At 38.8% G+C, this 18,398-nt stretch overlaps 1 protein-coding gene across 1 annotated transcript in view; it reads right to left on the bottom strand.

Moving 5' to 3' along the window:
• Positions 1 to 11,364: 11,364 nt before the first annotated feature.
• The window catches only part of wfdc1 (WAP four-disulfide core domain 1), a 35,680-nt gene continuing 28,646 nt past the window's right edge, over positions 11,365 to 18,398 (bottom strand). The window contains exons 6-7 of the mRNA XM_039763509.1: positions 18,300 to 18,368; positions 11,365 to 12,588 (exon numbers count right to left, since the gene is read on the bottom strand). Coding sequence (XP_039619443.1) covers positions 18,313 to 18,368 — 56 coding nt within the window. The 3' untranslated portion in view covers positions 11,365 to 12,588; positions 18,300 to 18,312. The remainder of the gene's footprint in view (positions 12,589 to 18,299; positions 18,369 to 18,398) is intronic.

Below are 18,398 nucleotides of genomic sequence, written 5' to 3'. Positions count from 1 at the left end.
ATAATTGTTCAATATATTATTAATTTTGATTTGTTGTTGATGGTTCTTTAATGTAGAACATAATGTCTTGTGGTTTACTCCTCAAATAGCCATCCCCATATCAGAGTATACAAGAAAGTCTAAGGGAGACCACTGCCGATTTTTTTGGATAACGTTTTGTGCTAGAGATGAACATGCTGGTGTCCTTCAAAGTTTCTTCAGTAGACATTATTCAATAAGCAAGTGGACAGTCTGGACAAACATATAGACATGTCTTCTTCTCAGAGAAAGGGCTATAATTCTCATTGGATTAAGGTTTTCTGGGTTAGAAGTGTGTTATGAAGCTTATGGTTTTGGGGTTAAAAAAAAGGAAGGTTTGATAATCATTTTGGTAATATCAGAGGTAAAAGTGGAAAGTCTGGCCATTTCCAGTTCTGCTTTTTCTGCCCAGCCATTTTGCACAATGTTAGGGCAGCTGAGGATCAATGGTAAGACAAGTAAAAGATCCAAAAATTGTTAAAAGAGGGTGGCATATAGTAGATGTGGATGAAAATGTTCTCTGTAGGCGAGCAGTGACGGATCCCAACTACCATCTCACTATTCTGTAATGGTGCTAGGCCAAGGAATGGACCATGCTGGCAATGCAGAGACAGACTGTTTCGTCTTTTCTGGACTTGATATGTGATATTTATACACTGAAGGGAGAGACGTGTGACGATGTGGGTTCAGCTCCATGCTCCCTCAGCTGTTCGGGAGCCCTTGAACCCAACACCGTTGATAGATATAACCAAGGTGAGCTAGACAGTGAGGCAACAACACAGCAAGAGGATGATGTAAAAAGGTGCAAAGTGATTTTATTTAAAATCCAACAAAACAAAGTGTCCACAAAGTGCAGTGCTTCAAAATCTTCATCAAATAAATAACCCATAAAAACAGTGATAATCGTGGAGGTTAAAAAAATCAATAAACAGAACAACACTCCTTTAAAACCAGAGGTTAAAACCGTTGCTGGAAGCATTCTCAAATCAATAAGCTCGGTGCTCTTCTACGCTAGCGTCTCACCCGCTTCTTCCGATTGGGCTTTGCAACAGACGAGACGCTTTCTCTGCAGCTGCCCTTTCTCTCATATACACAGGTTTGGAGACTTCCCGATCCTGGCTTCGGTCTGGCATTCATCCCAGGCCCAAGACTTGGACTCCTTGGTTTCCAGGACGCCCACACCAAGGACTTCACCTCCAAGCCTCCCGCCGTCCCGGCCTTACGTGGACAGTCTCTCCTTGTTCGGTCACTCCCACTACATGATCGCTCAGCGGGAGTGACTTCTACTTCAACTCCTGGGTGTCGGCCTAACACCCAGACTTCCATGCAGCTGCCCGCAAGCGAGCGACCGTGTGTCTGTGTCTGTCTGTCTGTCTGTCTGTCTCTCTCTCTCCTGCACCGACTTGCTCGCTTGCTTCCTGTCACCTCTGTCCTTTCTCTCTTCCTTGTTCTTTTTACTCTTTTATCCTCCTTAACCGACTCGCGTTTTTTTATTGGGGGGATGGCGGCTGCAGCACATTAATCCCAGGAACAATCACCGATGTGCGCAGTCCCTTACCTGTGCACTAGGTGAGAAACGCATACACCGCAGAGCGCCCTGCGGCTTGCTACGGCCACCATGCCCCCTCACTATGCCGCCGCGAGCGCTGTGTTTATTTATTTAAAAACTGCTGGCCTTTGCTAAACGAGCTGTGGACCCATAACACCAGAAGACCACAGTTGTGGCTACAGAAGTGGAGCCCTTGCAGTAATGGACTGGCTAAGTGGCCCTGAAAAAGCAGATGAATTCCTTTGCTAACTCAGCATTCATAGAGAGGGTGTTAGATATCTGCATCTTACTAATCCTAAAATGGGAGTGAAATGACTCAGGATAACACTCCAGTTGTCTGCCTCAAAAGCAGTGCATTGCCTCCATGTGTTGTCTTGTAGAGGTTCATAACAACTGCTTCACAAAACTAAAGAAGTTAAAACCTCATTTTGATGTTTTGGAACAGCTATTATGGCTGTTAGATGATAAGGAAAAGTAAAAAAAAAAAAAGCCTCAGACTTGAAGACGGATGAGGTTTCCATAGTGAGCTGTTCTGTCCATCTCTAAGTTCCAGTTATTGGCTTGGATGAGAATAAAGACTGAGAAAGCCCATGCCTCCCTACTGTGTTGTGAAAAATCGGAAACTAAACCTGAATTAGTTGGCAGACAAAGGTGTTGTCAGGGTTTGTAACAAATTGGGGGCACATCATGATATAGAATCTGCATTGAGACGAGAAGATTACCAGCTGGGTTGTTGTTGAGGGACATTCATTTGAGACCAACCAAAGGCTTATGGTCTGCAGTAATAGTGCGAGGAAATTGTAATTGTAGGCAATATTGGTGAAAACAGAACTGGTGGGTGAAACAGAATGTTCACCCCCAGCACAATCTGTCTGCTAAGACCACCAACAGCGTCCCAGGCAGCATCAGTGTGAAGTCAAAACGACTCCTCCTATTTGGGAAATACCACACTGAAGAATTACAGAGAATGTAAAGTACAGTAAATATTGATATAACAACATCAACTTCTTGAAATGTGATTTGGTAAAGATTATATGAGTAAAACAAAATATGACACCCTGTAATCATCTTTTCCTAAAAGCCCAGAAACACTAACACACTTGGACATGTTCATGAACTTATTCTAGGTGTTTCTTAAGGTCAACATGTTAAGTTCATGCATCTAACAGCTTGGGAATATAAACTTTCATGAGTTCTGGTACACTTTGTCTTGATTGATTTAAGCCATTTAACAGATGGAAGGAAGGTGAGCAGAGAGTGAATGATGATCAGAAAAGATCTCAATGGCTTCATATTTCATACATTACATTTAAAGCTATTCATTCATAACAATGGAGCATGTCTGTGTGTGATGGTGCCAAGAAATGCCTCAACTGCTGTCAAGTGTTCCAGAAAAGTTAAGACTGAAGTTATTTCAAATGGCTGATGGCTGCCTTGTGTTCTTTACCTGCCTCAGCGGTTCTACAGCAATTGAAGTGTGTTGAGATTGGGCCTCCAATTTAATAGTTTTTGAGTTCCATCTGCAGACTTCCATTCTGTGTGCAGTTTTTTTGTGGTCTTTATTGTGCTGAAAGCTTTCCTTTTTGCCAGTAAATCATTTCTAATAGGGCCAGAATGATTATATTTTTCAAGAATCAGCATTTTATTGATTTTAACCAGATCCTTAGCACTGATATCTGAAATGCACCCCTCATATCTATCTATCTATCTATCTATCTATCTATCTATCTATCTATCTATCTATCTATCTATCTATCTATCTATCTACATCATGAAAGAACTGATGGCTGCAGGCAGATATCAAGGTACTCTGTGTGTGTGTGTGTGTAATATAGTGATAAACATCATTGATGGACTGACATCCCAACCAAGATGGATGGTGTACCCTTACCTGACAGGGAGTAGTGATGGAGCAGATGGATGTGCATCCCAGCTAGGCTGGTTACTATTCCCTTTTCCAGTTGGGAGAATAATATAATAGAAGGACAGGGGTTCCTGCCTCCCAGACCCATGTGTTCCCCAGTACATTAGGTGGCAGCATCCCTCTAGTGTAGATCCCATTTGGACATCCAGAGGGTGGCCCTGATGGGGTCCTTGGGTGTGCTAGAGAGTGCTGTTGGAAGGTGCCTCTTGTGTCAGATGAAGGTTTCACCTGACCCAGAAGTGCATCCTCTTTATGGTGCTAACATGCCAGAAATGCTCCTTCTTCTTAGTTTAAAGAAGCCTTCCACCTTTGTATCTTGTAATCATTTTTGGGTTAATATGCATTATTAAAACTGCCATACCTTGACATGTCATGTCTCTATTTGTTTATTTTATTTCTTGGATGCAATTGAGAAGGCAATTTTCATATTTTCTGGTGTAACATAACTAAATAAAGAAACACTGAAACCTCATCAAGACATGTTGGATTTGAAAGAAGAAGAGGCCTGTGCTTGCCTTGAGGACTGCAGAAAGAGAAAAGAAAGAAAGAGGACTGTGATGTATTTAAATCTGGATCTAAGCCCACTTATCCAGAGCAGGGTCATGTGGAATGTGTGTGTGTGTGTGTGTGTGTGTGTGTGTGTATATATATATATATATATACAATGCATCCACTTTAACAAAAGGACAAGTATCTGTGTGTGTCTCCCCAGTTCCTATATCTCTGTTTTCCAACACATGGCGTATCACAAACATTAACACCACTTTTATGAATCCTATATCAAATGACATATAACAGAGACACAGCAATCGGATGGATACGCTGCACTGCATATGTTAACACTGAATGCATCTGACCTAATGGACAGAAATCAGCGTATCCTTTTTAATAAAAGCAAAAGTGTCTGTGTGTATCTGTCTGGTCACAATGCCTCTGTTATAGGTCATTTGGTGTGGGATTTGGAAATGCATTGCTAATATTTGTGATGCACCATCTGTTGGAATGAAAAATGCAATGCATTTTGTTGCAGCAATTGTTTTTGATGTGCCAGCTGTTGGAATGATACATTTTATTACTACATGCATTTCAACAGACAGTTCAGTACAAATGTTAACGCTGAAGTCTCAAAAAGTGCAGTTATATACAGATAAGATTTCATATAATAGCACAATAATAAGTGGAAAAAGTCATTGTGTTATGAGCCATGTTCATGCTTGTAATTGATTAAGTCCTGACAATTCTTCACTGTTTTTTTGTCAAACTTCTAGATTCACTAATCATCCTCAGCCTCACTAGACTGTCCAGATTGAAGGCAAGTACTCCCCCTTTTCCAAGTTTGGCCGGTCATGGCCTTTTGCTTAATGTACACAAGTTAGTTTTGTTAAGTGATAATAAAAATTCCACCATTATAAAGGTTGACTAAAAAAAAACTTTAAAAGAAAACAGCTTGAAAACATTTTATTTGTGTACAGTAGATTTTCAATAAAAATGGCCACTACAGGCTTGATTTGTTTATACATTACAAATGTTTATCAGCAATTATAAACACAAACACAACAGTGTCACCATCCGTTATGTTACTGCATCTATTATTGTCATGTACTCAGAAACAAGAAAAGTACAACAGACGATCCATCACTAATAAACAGCCAGTGTGTGTCCTCTGTGGAAAGCTAAGAAACACCCTACTGGGTATGCATTTTAATGACATTTTTGAAATGTATTTTCTTGATTGCTGAGCACATTATTTTCTTAAACATAAAATCTTATCTTGAAAAGCAAAACGTTTTATTTATATTAAAAAATGATCCACAGCTAAACACCCACTTTTACTACTACAATTTTTATACATATTTGAAGATAAAAGACGTTTCATGACTTTGCTGCGTTCTTCTCAAAAGTGCTGCAATACAGAATAAGACTCGCAGCCACGCCCACCAACTCACACGCGACGACACAGAAAAAACGGCGTCATTTATATTCGTCTGTTGTAGTGGCCACATGCACCTCCAAGCCTCGTTGACTGTTCATAGAGGCATGTTTCTCGTGGAGGTGAATCGCCATATGCAGCGTGTAAAGCGGTTTGTGAGGGGTATACCATGGGATCCTTAAAACAATCCTTTACAACTGAGGTTAAAACACAATGAAGTAAGCAGTCTTTAAAAACCGAATTTTCGGTTATAACACACGACCACGTGCACCATGGCAAACTGTTTAACACGCTTCATACAGCAATTCGCATCTGCGACAAACATGCGTCTTCTTAGATGCTCCTGCAGGAACACGAAAAGTCTACGTGAGTCACAGGTACATCTGGACTGTGCAAAGACGACAACGACTCAAGTGACAAGTTGGAGGTGGGCACATGAGCGATGGCGGTCCGCTAGTCACGGACGATTGTGTGTTGGTTCGTTCCGTGCATTGTTACAATGTTGCTTTTCTTGCTGATTTATTCCATTACCGATTTTCCAAATTTTAATTTTCTCCCTGTGCTTAAAAATCATTAAAAAACCGGCCTGATTAGGCGGCGTATGGTACGCCGCGGGTTGGACAGTATATAGTATAATATCACTTTTTTTTTTGCATCAGGAGCTGGGATAAGCCTCTTATTTTATTGCCAGTACCTTATTCTAAACTTTTTCTGCTCATTCAGTTTCTCAGGCACTTGCTTTGGTTATTTTGTGCAATAATTTTCTTGTGCAAAAGAGTCATGATTGTACCTGTGTGTGAACAAAGTGTGAGCACCTATAGAATACTGTCTATTAATGCACCAGGAAACCTGTACTATTACTTAACACACAAAAGAACAGGTTTTCTCAAAAAGATAATACTTAAAAAAACACAATTAAAATAATAAAGGATTTTGTTTTATGAAGTTACCAAAACAACATTTTTTAACGTCACATATAAGGTGCACACATGAGAGAGAAAAAGTAACAGGAAAGTCATAAACCTTTTTCTAATACACACTCCAGTGGATCAGATTGACCCCTACTCGGGTCTAAATTCATGATCACCAAATAATCCAAAACACTCAGTTACACAATCATCAACTGGACCTCAATCAACCCATTCACAAGTCCAAGTCTGGCTCTCTTTCTTATGGGTAGGATGACTTGCTTGTATTGAATGCTATTTTATTTTAATAAAATCAATAAAATGTCTTTGTGGGTTTCCTCCGGGTGCTCCGGTTTCCTCCCACAGTCCAAAGACATGCTGGTTAGGTGGATTGGCGATTCTAAATTGGCCCTAGTGTGGGTGTGTTTGTGTGTCCTGCGGTGGGTTGGCACCCTGCCCAGGATTGGTTCCTGCCTTGTGCCCTGTGTTGCCTGAGATTGGCTCCAGCAGACCCCTGTGACCCTGTGTTCAGATTCAGCAGGTTCGAACATGGATGGATGGATGTTACTGTGGTGGGCTGGTGCCCCGCCCGGGGTTTGTTTCCTGCCTTGCACCCTGTGATTGGCTCCAACAGACCCCCGTGACCCTGTGTTAGAATATAGCAGATTGGATGATGGATGGAATAAAATGTTAAAAAAAAAAAAAAGTCAAATTCTGTTAACATCAATTAACCAACATGTTTCAGGAATAGCACCCCCTTCATCTGGGCTATATATTAGTTCCATTAAATGGCTTCAAATTTAAAAAGATCAAAAAATGAAAATTTTAGTTTTAAATTGGATCATAAAAATATGCATTCTTAATTTTAAAAAATTAACATAAATTTGTATTTATGAATTTAGACTCCAGTAATGGTCAATCTGATTGAAATTTTTATGTGTATTATAAAAAGGTTTATGACTTTGGTAACGTCCTAGTTTATTGTAATACAAAAAGTCCTTTATTATTGCAATTGTGTTTTTAAAATATTTTTTGAGAAAACCTGTTTTTTTACCTCTCTATTTTATATAAATCCAAAGACAATTTTTGTGTAACATTGAATAATTTAATACGCAATAAGGATATAGACAAGTGAATATCAAGCACATTTTATTTTATTTTGGATATTAAGGAAGCAGTTTGAAACAAATGTTGTGTAAAGCTGTGTCAAAACAATTAGAAAATGAAAAGGGACATGTTCAGAAGTTGAAAACACTAGCACCTCAGTGTCTCCATATATTGGTTATTATGTAAAGGTTCAAATTTAACCTAATTGCAGTGGTCACACGCGTGCGCACTTGGGACAGCTTAAGGCCTCTGGTGAGGGTAATTACCCAGCATACCAGGAGTTGGCACTTTGGTCTTAATGCCTTCTCTCTTCCTCCCTTTGCAGAGCAGAAGACTGGCAGCCATTCCATTGCTGACATCACTTCCGTTGCCCACCCCCCTAGACCCGCCCCTTCCTACTGAGTTGACTATATAACCTGGGAACCATCTCATCCATCTTGTTCTCATTTCTGTTCTAATTCATTTTACATCTTTGTGTGTTACAAATTTGTGCGTTCTTTCAAATTATATGTGGTCACCAAAGTACTCTTTCACTTTGTTGCACCTCCTTTTTACAAAGTATAATACATGTACAAGCCTTGGGGGGTATTGGACTATTGTACAACTGAAGCCAGGTTCTGGTTCCTGGTGTTAATGAGAAAGCAGCACCTTAGAATAAAATGTGTTGCTGTACTCACTGTGTTTTATGGCAATGAAAGCTTTAATTTTGCTTCAGATATTTGGGAGAGGCCGTCAGTCTGAAAGCTTAATCTCGTTCCAGGCTGAGTCACAGTTGTGCACAAGAAGACTGTCCACACATGGTTTATTTAACAATATTTAGCAAAAATAGTCATGGTTACAACGTTGTCAGCACACGAGTGGATACCTGACATTCGAATTACGCAGCATGACAAAATAATGATTTTTTTATCGATATTTTGATATTGTCGCTGATATTCAAGCTGGATCTCTACTGAAGCCCACTGTATGAGGATCTCCTTTCTCCCCAAGAACATAAAATAAAAACTTACCTCAGCCATCATTACAAACATTGCACAATGAGTAATGTATACAAAAATGATCATTTTTGGTTGGTTTATTCCTTAAATACTACATTTTGGGGTTGAGTTCATGTGTAAAGAAAATGGTGCGACAATCCCAGGATCAGGTCAGGGTTGTAACTGAGAATTTCTAGGGTTGCCATATCCATGCATATAACCATAAAACTGAATTAAAGCTTTCAAAATGTTATGGCTTCTACCTTTATGATGAGCTGATGTTAAGCACATCTTTGCTCGTCAGCCTCACACAACTTGCTTTCCTTGGGTAAGTCTTTTTGAAAATTGTTAAACACACTTTCCCCACGTACAGCCATACACCACAAGTGCCAGCAGCAAGGCTGAAGATGTGACGCACATGGGAAACTCAACATAGTGCAACTTTCTGAAACAATAAAATTCAGCATCATCTTGGTACTGTATCTTTGCTTATGCCCCAAATGCATATTTGTGCTTGAAGTAAATTATTCAAATAAAATATGCATTTTTATGTCCCAGCTGCCACTCACAAAAAAATTGTATTGCGCTATTTTGTAAAAGTATTGCATTATCTCACAATAATAATAGTGTTATTTTGCAAGATATTGCTTGCTTGCTGCTAATATCACCACCCATACTTCTGTCAGGTAGTGGCAGCCATTAAGAGAGAAATTGCATAACCAAGCAAAAAGAACAGAACACCATAGCCTCAGTAATCTTTGGTCACTGTGAGACCTGTAGGAGCAGCATGCTCAGTTGACCACCTGCCCATCCTTGTTCAAAACAAGGCCCTTATCCTCTCTCTTGATGTCGCTCTTGGACATTGCATGCAATTCTGTTTAAAGGGTGTGAAGATATGAGCTTACAGGAACTTAAGATGAACTAATGATACCTCAAGAAGCCATTAAGAAGGCTAATAGAATGTTAGGTTATATTGTACAACGTGTAGCATACAAGTCCAAGGATGTTATGCTCAAGCTTTGTAATGCACTGCTTAGACCTGTTTAGGTGTACTATTTATGGTTTTGGTCTCCAGACTACAAAAAGGACATATTGGTGCTAGAAAAACTCCAGAGAAGAGCAACTAGACTGATTCCAGGACAACAGAGGATGAATTTTGAGAAAAGATTAAAAGAGGTGAGCCTTTTCAGTTTAAGCAAAAGAAGATTAAGAGGTGAGATGACTGAAGTGTTTAAAATTATGAAGGGAATTAGTCCAGTGGATTGAGACTGTTATGAGTTCATCAAGAACACCAAGACACTGTTGGAAACTTGTTAAGGGTAAATTTCGCACAAACATTAGGAAGTTTTTCTTTACACAAAGGGACTTTCTTAACTAGATCTAATGTTATTTTGGACAAATTTAATAGATAGGACTGGTGAGCTTTGTTGGGATGAATGGCTGTTCTTGTCCAGATTGTTCTAATATTAAAAAAAAATAATTCATTCAACAAGCTTGTTAAATCCATGATGTCAACTCCAATAGTTAATAATTATTAATTTTACATCAGCCTTGGTGTTAGAAAGTCAAGTATGTACGAGGTGTGGCAGAAAAGTAATGAGACTGATTTTTTATCTACCAAAGTTTTTATTTTTTTCAAACATCAATGTTATCCCCTTCAAAGTAGTTCCCTTGGGCAGCTACACACCGATGGAGACGTTGTTCCCACTGTTGGTAGCAGCGCTGGAAGTCTTCAACCGGTATGGTCTTCAGCATGTCCGTTACACTCTTTTAGATGTTTTCTAAAGTCCTGAAATGATGCCCTTTTGAAGACATTTTTCAGTTTAGGAAAAAGGAAAAAGTCACACGGACTGAGGTCAGGTGAATAAGGGGGCTGGGGAACCACAGGAATGCCTTTTGAGGTCAAAAATTCTGTTATGGAGAGGGCAGTTTTTTGGTACGATTTTGGCACAGACCTTTCGCATGTGCAAATGTTCAGTTAAAATTTGATGAACGGTAAATCTGTTCAAATTTAATTGTTCACCCAACATTCTTAATGTTAAACAACGGTCTGATCTCACAAGAGTGTTCACACGTTCGATGTTTTCATTGGTTTTCGAAGTTGAAGTCCTCCCTGAACGGTGTTCATCTTCAACGTGTTTTCTGCCTTCCAAAAATGATTTGTGCCAGCGAAAAACCTGAGCTCGGGATAAAGAATGTTCCCCATAGGCCTGTTTTAACTTTTCAAACGTCACACTTGCCGCTTAATGGCACAACGTTGCTCCAAATTCGCTGTTCCATTTTGCGTGCGCACAACCAAAACACAACTTTGCTAATAGCAGTCACAAAAATCACGTAGTTAACGGAAGGAGTTGAAACTCGCACTGAGCTATGGGAGGGTACTGATACACGTGCTCTATCAAGGACAACAGCGCAGCGTTGCCAGATCGCTTGCAGTGTTGCCAGTCTCATTACTTTTCTGCCACACCTCGTATGGCTTGCAATTTTGTTTGTTCTCTGACACACTGTATATAAAAACTAGTGTAGGACTGATCAAAGGGCATTAAAATATGGGAGAATAGTATTAAAATTTGGGACTATGATTAGTTGTCTTTGTGTTAACTGAATTAAGCACAGTACGCCGCATACACACACATACATGTTGAACTTTATTGAGTTATATTAAGAAATGTGTGAGTCTACCCCAGAGGCACTGAGTGTAAGGCCATTTAAGGGCCATACATTGTATTAAAAATAAAAAGTGTTATTCAGTGAGTCGATTAAACAGGCATAGCTTTTATGTACATAGATCACGAGCCATTCATTTTTTAACCCCACGTTTTCTAAGGCAGGATCATGGAATTCAAAAGCCTATCCTGGCTGGATGGGACAACATTTATACTCCTGCATGTGCCCTCCAATTACTGATAATAATTTCAAGTCACCAAGCAAACAAACTCTCTTGTCTTTGGAATGTGGAGGGAAGAGAGCATGGAAACTCCACACAGGTATTGACAAAACAGGAATAGAATCCATGTCTCTTTAGCTGTGATGCTCTAATGCTAGAAATGACACTGAAGTGCTGGCACAGAAAACCAGTCACCAGGAAGCGCTGTATTTAAACAACGGCAGTAATCAAATTAGTCTTGCTTTTTGATCCAAACAGTCATGGACATCTCCCAGAAACTGAAGGTAATTACAGCAACATTTTGACTTATGGGAATGACATGATTTATGGGAAATAATGTAACATGTTTTAATCTTCTATTTGGAGTGTTAAGGGATGTTTGGATGAAATTAACATGCTGGTAGGCTTTAGTTAAGATGGTATGACATTTCCCCCAAAGAAACTCCATCCATTTTCTGTCCTGCTTATTTGGTTCAGTGTCTTTTGGAAGACGGAGCTAATCTTGGCATTGGGTGCAAGATGATAATCAGATCTGTACAGGGCCACATGCATGCATGTCCACATTCACTCCTAGAGTATCCATATAATCTAACACGTATGTCTTTGGTATGTAGGAGGAAAATCATAGTACACAAGGAGAATACAAAACCTCCTCATGCTGAACCCAGAACTGTGGAACTGTGTGGCAGCAACCCTAGCCACTGTGCCACCTGCCAGTGTTTTAGTGTGAAGTAATCATATAATTGGTTTATTTTAAAATATACATTAATATAAATAGTGGGGTCCTGTTGTTGTTCTACTTTATTGTGGAAAAAGTATGCTGGCTTTGTATTGCTTTAACTGAAGTGTAGTTAGTTGCATAGTATTTGTGTTGTTTTTTTTTTTTTGTGCACAAAGATTCCTATGTAAGAATAAATTGAATTAAACCATTTAACTCACAGTGTTCACTTTGTACACGCAGTATCTCACACCTTCATTCAAGTGCAGGACGTATGGCCAAGCACAGAATCATAAATTCTGTCTTAAGATAGTGATCTGTCTTAATGCATGGGTCTAGAGTTTAAACATAACTTGAATTAAAACTGAAAATGCAAGTGCTGGTTTCAGCTTACGTACAGTGATTCTTGTCATTGTATTTTAAACAAACAATAAACAAACACACACACAATGATTTCAAGCTTTGTTCCCCTCTCGGTTTCACTGCTTAGTGGTCCATTTCATCATCGATTCTGTTATGACTGAAGGTAATGGCTGCTCATTTGGCTTGGCATTTTTCTTTCTGGCATAGCTGAAAAGACAACAATTTATTACACCTTAATTAATTCAGTAATGGATAAATATACTCATATAATATCCTCAAATCCACTTAAAGCAATTCAAGGTTGTGTGCTGGCATGAATATACTTGCCCTTTATTATTTTAATAATCTCCTTAATTTCAGAGATGGCTTATCCTAGACAAGTTTGGGTAGTGATACCTAAAAATACAGAGTACGTAACAAATTGTTTAATGAATCTTTATTTTGTCTAGAATAATTTTCAGGATACACCAATACAATGTGCTTTACAAAGCAAACCATCAAGGATCAAATTCCAAGTACATAATACATCAAAAATTTGACAAGTGAGGGGAGACCATTCAGTCCATCAAGCTTGTCTGTTTAGCTAACAGTATCTCATCCAGATACTTGTATAATCAAGAAACTTCTAATATAAAACAGTTTTCAATTACATGATCCGATTAAAAAGTTAAGAGTACATGCATAAGTAAAGAAGAAACTGAACACTGGGGTACATCAGTGTCATTATTGTGTCAGTGTCATCCTGGGGTGGACATTTGCAGGCCAACTAAATGCCAAAAGAAGCTGAAACTCGATTGATATTTGTTTCATTGGGTGTGCAGTTGACCTTTTTGGGTGGGTAATGCCCACACTCAGACCACCTGTTGCCACACCCCGGGATTAGATGAACTACCTGTTTCAGAATAATGTAATAAGAATACAATGACAAAATGCAAGATAGTTAAATCTCTTTAAATTCTTACAATACTTAATGCGTTTGTTCCTTGTCAGAAGTTTATTATAGTTGATTGATACTTCAAGCTAGGGGACCATTAAAAAGGAAATTGCAATAAAGGTGTGATGAAGACATGACAGAGCATTTCTGCATCAAGAGTAGATATAAAGGTTCTGACCCTGTCCTATAAGTTGAAAAAAACAACATGTCTTGCAGTTGCATTGGTATGAATTTAAAGTTGTGTCAAAAATCATTCCACAAATGGTAATGGAGGTGGGAAGCAGTCTGCAAGAGCCAAGCTCTAAGTGAGAAGTTATTACGTTTTTTTTTTTGGTTCCTTTTGTTTGTATACAGGAGGTTGGTGGACATACAGACATGTACTGTATGTTAATGTCATTTTGGCAGGCAATGAGTGACTGATTCATTCCTCCCCAAAGGTCAGTTTCTGCCTATAATTGATTCCGTTGAATTAGATGGCTTGTTCCTTTTTTTACAATCAGTCAAATCATAAAAAACAAGCATATATTCAATCATGTAAATCTTTGGATTTATAGGCCAAGAGTAATGAAGTTCTTTATTCTTCACCAGACAAGAAAGGCTGTGACGGGACCCAGCTTAGGTTTTTTAAATTGTCAATGCTTGCTATAAGTTTTTTCTATTAGAATTTTTCTAGCTAAAGAATGAAAGAGGCAGTTTTGGATGCTGATTAATTTTAAATGGTTTGACTTACTTTATTTCAGAAATACAGTATACTGTGGCAATGAACTACATATACTAATTTGCCTGTATTCTCCAGTGATTCCAGGTAAAAAAATCATTAGCCTAAGATATAAGATGTTTGGTTGTTTTTTCTCCTTGGGGAAAACCAGACCTTTGAAAATTTGTCTTTTAGAGGCCACCATATTATTGCCGAAAATGATGGGGATTTGCGGCAGCTTTAAAAAACAAAAAATTTAGACAACACAAGGTAAGAGAGGAAAAAAAAAGAGATTGACCTGGATATAAAAAGCAAGAAAAGGAAAACACTGTGGACCCTATTAAACCATCATCTATGTTGGGAATGGCTAAATCGGTCAACATCACGCAGTGTGGGATTACTGCATTTGAAGATGTTGGAGCTCATTGGGATGAGGAATTATTCCCAGGATAGAGAGAACTGGTGGGCTGTAAAAGTTTCCTGTCTTTGATACTGCACTGACTTATTGGCAGAAATAGTTTTAAGAACTGAGAACTAAATGGGACTGTTTATTGGGAAGAAAATAATGGCATATTCAATGTATATGTATATATACCCTGTATGTGCTATATTTAAAATATCACAAAGAAATCGGCTGGAATCAGTGTCTTAGACTTGAGAATATTTATGCATTAAAGCTACACCTTTCCTTGAGTTTCATCCCACCAATACAGTAAAAGCTCATGAAAGCTGTACCATAGCAGGAACTTATTTTACTCAAGGAGTCACCTGTTACTCTCTACAAGCTTGAAGAGACATATAAGTTGAAAGAATGCATGTAATAAGCATTCATTTATGTTAATTGACTACGGGTAGGTGTTGACATGATTGTGCCATGGCATGGATTGAAACCCTGTGTTCAGTGCTGCACGGATAAACACCAGCACTCTACAACCTTGACCCGGATAAGCACATTTAAAATTAAGGTGAATAACTGGGTAAATCAACACTCACTGACCTTTGTCACTATTTTTGAGAAATAATTTGTTACAAATTTCATTAAAATCTATTGTATAATTAATTGGACAGAAAACTACCAGATGACTGGTAAGCCAGGTTTTTGTTGTGTTCTTGCTGAGAGTTAAAGTACTACGCTGATTGGCTCATGTATTGTGTTATCATTTTAGACACTCTCAATGAATTTTGAATGCTGTAACTCTGATTGATCCACGTTGGTAAGTAGAAAGACTGTAATTTTAATTTGTGATTCCAAAGTATGTGGATCTTCAGCCTCAGTTGCAATGTTGGTTTAAAAGAGGTTTTTGTAAGCTACAGTACTTGGAAATGAAGTTCACAAACAATAGAAGCGTATTCAATTTGTCAAACATCTTCTCTAAACAGTCCCAGTACCTTTTACAGTCAGTTCTTACAATGAAGAAAGGTTGGTTTGTTTAGTGTTTTCCATTCTCTATTTTGGTGTCAATTTGCTCAGTTCAGCTGACACAAAAGCATAATTAATACTGCCTACTAGAGAAGGAAACTATGAGGTACTCCACAATATGCAATAATCCTGCCACAATATGATAATGTTGCATTTTTTTATGTTTTTAATTTAAATATTGCAAATCATACTGTATTATATTGCCATTTTCTGTATTTGATTAATCTTACAGTTAACATCATAACTCATCAAGGCAAACATTTATCAATTATAATTAGATTAAATATGTGTCTGCTATAATTAGAAGAACCCTTGACTCAATTCATTTAACTTTTTTTAAATTGTTGAAAAGAATTTCAAGTATGTTGGCAGTCTCCACAATAGGACTGGGTATGCTCAGCTATAGTATGTGACACGCACATTAGTAAATTGTCTACAGTTAACTCTGGGTGTATCCTTCTGACATAAATTAGGGCCATTTAAAAGAACAGGAAACAAATCAGAAAGACATTGTGAACTTTGGCTGCATTAGATTTTAGCTAGGATTTGTTACTTCCTTTGTTTAAATCACTTTGTAAATTCAAATGTACTGTGGCATACGGCTGGGGGTGGTACCCAGCTTTGATGCCCAGGAGGACCGGAGGAGGGCTTGAGCCTCCCACAGACCACGAGTGGGTGACTGCCCTGGTTGCACTGGGGACCACGGGTGCAGAGCTTGGAAGCTCAACCCTGTAGGGATCTGTGGTTACCGCTAGGGGGCACCCCGGTGCCTGGAGAGCCCTGGACCTCAGGACTTCCGCCACACCAGGAAGTGCAGGGGGGAAGAAGACTGGGGACACCCGGAGGGCTTCCAGGTGCGCAGCCGGCACTTTCGCCACACAAGGGATTGTCCACGGAGGAGTGTTGAGAAGCACCTGGAGCCCATCTGAGCTTGTATAAAAGGGGCCGCCTCCCTTCATTCGATGACTGGAGTCGAGGAGTGGACGAAGTCTTGTTGGAGAAGAGTGACCTGAAGGAAGCAGGCTCTGGAGGGAGAGGCCAGGACTTTGGAAAATTGGTGCTGGAAGCACTGGGTTGTGCACCTGACTGTAAATATTAGGAAAATAAATATGTGTGTGTTGGGTGACCAAACGTTGCCCATCTGTCTGTGTCTGGGACTCGTTCCACAGTACATACAAATCGGTTTTTAGGGATCCTGTTGGCATTTATTCTTATGCAGTTTTAACAAGATTACGTGCAGGGTACAACTTTCAAGTATTATGTATAGCTGTGTGTCCAGTTCAAAACATGCACAAAATGGCTAAAGAACAAGCTTTACAGTAAATTAAAAAAAATATTTTTATTATATTATTCCCAGCAGGATCAAAAATGCAGAGGGCGAATAGAAGACAAACATGTAGTCCAAAAACTGTAGCAAGGGTCACAACCAAAAGAACAATAATCAATAACATAAGCCAATAAAGACGAGATAAAAATTGAAGTCAGAAGGAGTGAAGAGAGTTCAAAAACCAGAGAAACAAAACAAAGAAAGTAAACATTTGAAGGGTTTTGGGATCCATGAAGCCAGATGGTGAAGCATATTCCAAATCACCTTTTGTCCAATTGTGTTGTGATTAACAGTCAATGACCTCTGAGGACACACCCACTCTGGGACAGTCTTAACAATGGTAATCAAAAATGGCACTCTCAGAATGGCACTGATAGGATGGCTCAACTATAACTATATTTCAAAAATAAATTAACTCAATGATTGCCTATCTTCGCATACCAGATTTTGGAGTCTAATGTGAAAGTAAATCATTAAAGAAGGTAGAAAAAGGTGCAGAGTGCTTCTGTACTAGAATATGATATTCATTATAAGGCTTTCAGGTCTTAGAGGTTTCCTCAACATGTGAAAACCTCCCTGATGTTCTCAGCCTCTTGTTATATGTTAGAATAAGGCAGGTTTGAGAATCCTTAGTTTCTTTAGGGTAGTAAAAAGCTTGTTGGCTTCAGTAGAATTATTTATTAATTACTAGGGGCTTTGCCCCCTGCTCTCTTTGCTTGCCAACCCCCCTGGCCTGCGCTACATGCCAGCCACCTTGCGTCTCTCTGCCACTCGGCTCGCGTATCTGGATTTCACTTTCACCAAACGATAAATATTTTAATTCTCGCGGATACACCTTCTTCATTGGAAAAAAACACCACTTTTCCCTGATGGCAACACAAATTTGACGATCTACAACTCTCCAACTTAAAGTTTAAATATGAACAATATATTCAATCTCTTTTCGCTGTTCCATTATTTCAGAGAGTAATAATTTCCATTTGTGGGTGCTAATGCGATCTTTACTATCATTTTTTTAAGACTTTCGAATTTTAGTACTTTCATTATCTCTAACCTGCTCAGCATGTGTATCACGCCAACGTTTTTGAACCTCTTTAAGACGTTTTACTTTGTCATCCACTCTTTTCTTTTATTTTTGGCCCTGGGCGTTGTTAAATCTCTTGGCACAAAGTCTTGTCTCGCGGGACTTGAAAGCATCTCTCTGAAAAACTCACGTTTCATCCCAGGCTAAAAAGTCTTATCTTGTCCCAGGATTTTTTTTATATAATAGAGACATATAAACTAGCTTACAAGAATAACTATTAAAGGTTCTATTAAAAGGTATATGTACTGGGGTCAGAAGCAGAATTTGAAAGCCCTTGGTATACATGTAGGACATTGTCTCTAACTTGTACTGGCTTAGACATTTAGTCATAGCTGGGAATTGTAACAACAAGTATGGTTACTTGCTTTTAAAGCACTTTATAAAAATACTCCCTATTAAATATGTTATATAAATATCAACTGACTGACATTTAAATAATGAGTCTTTCACACCAACCTCAAAGCTTTGTTCAGCCCAGGTTTTTATGATGCTTCTCATATCCCACTGCACTGTTAGCATTGATACCTATACAAAAACAAAAAGAAAAGACAGATG

The sequence above is a fragment of the Polypterus senegalus genome, chromosome 9 (assembly GCF_016835505.1).
Source record: "Polypterus senegalus isolate Bchr_013 chromosome 9, ASM1683550v1, whole genome shotgun sequence".
NCBI classification, from domain to species: Eukaryota; Metazoa; Chordata; class Cladistia; order Polypteriformes; family Polypteridae; genus Polypterus; species Polypterus senegalus.
This window is presented reverse-complemented; position numbering and strand designations above follow the sequence as displayed.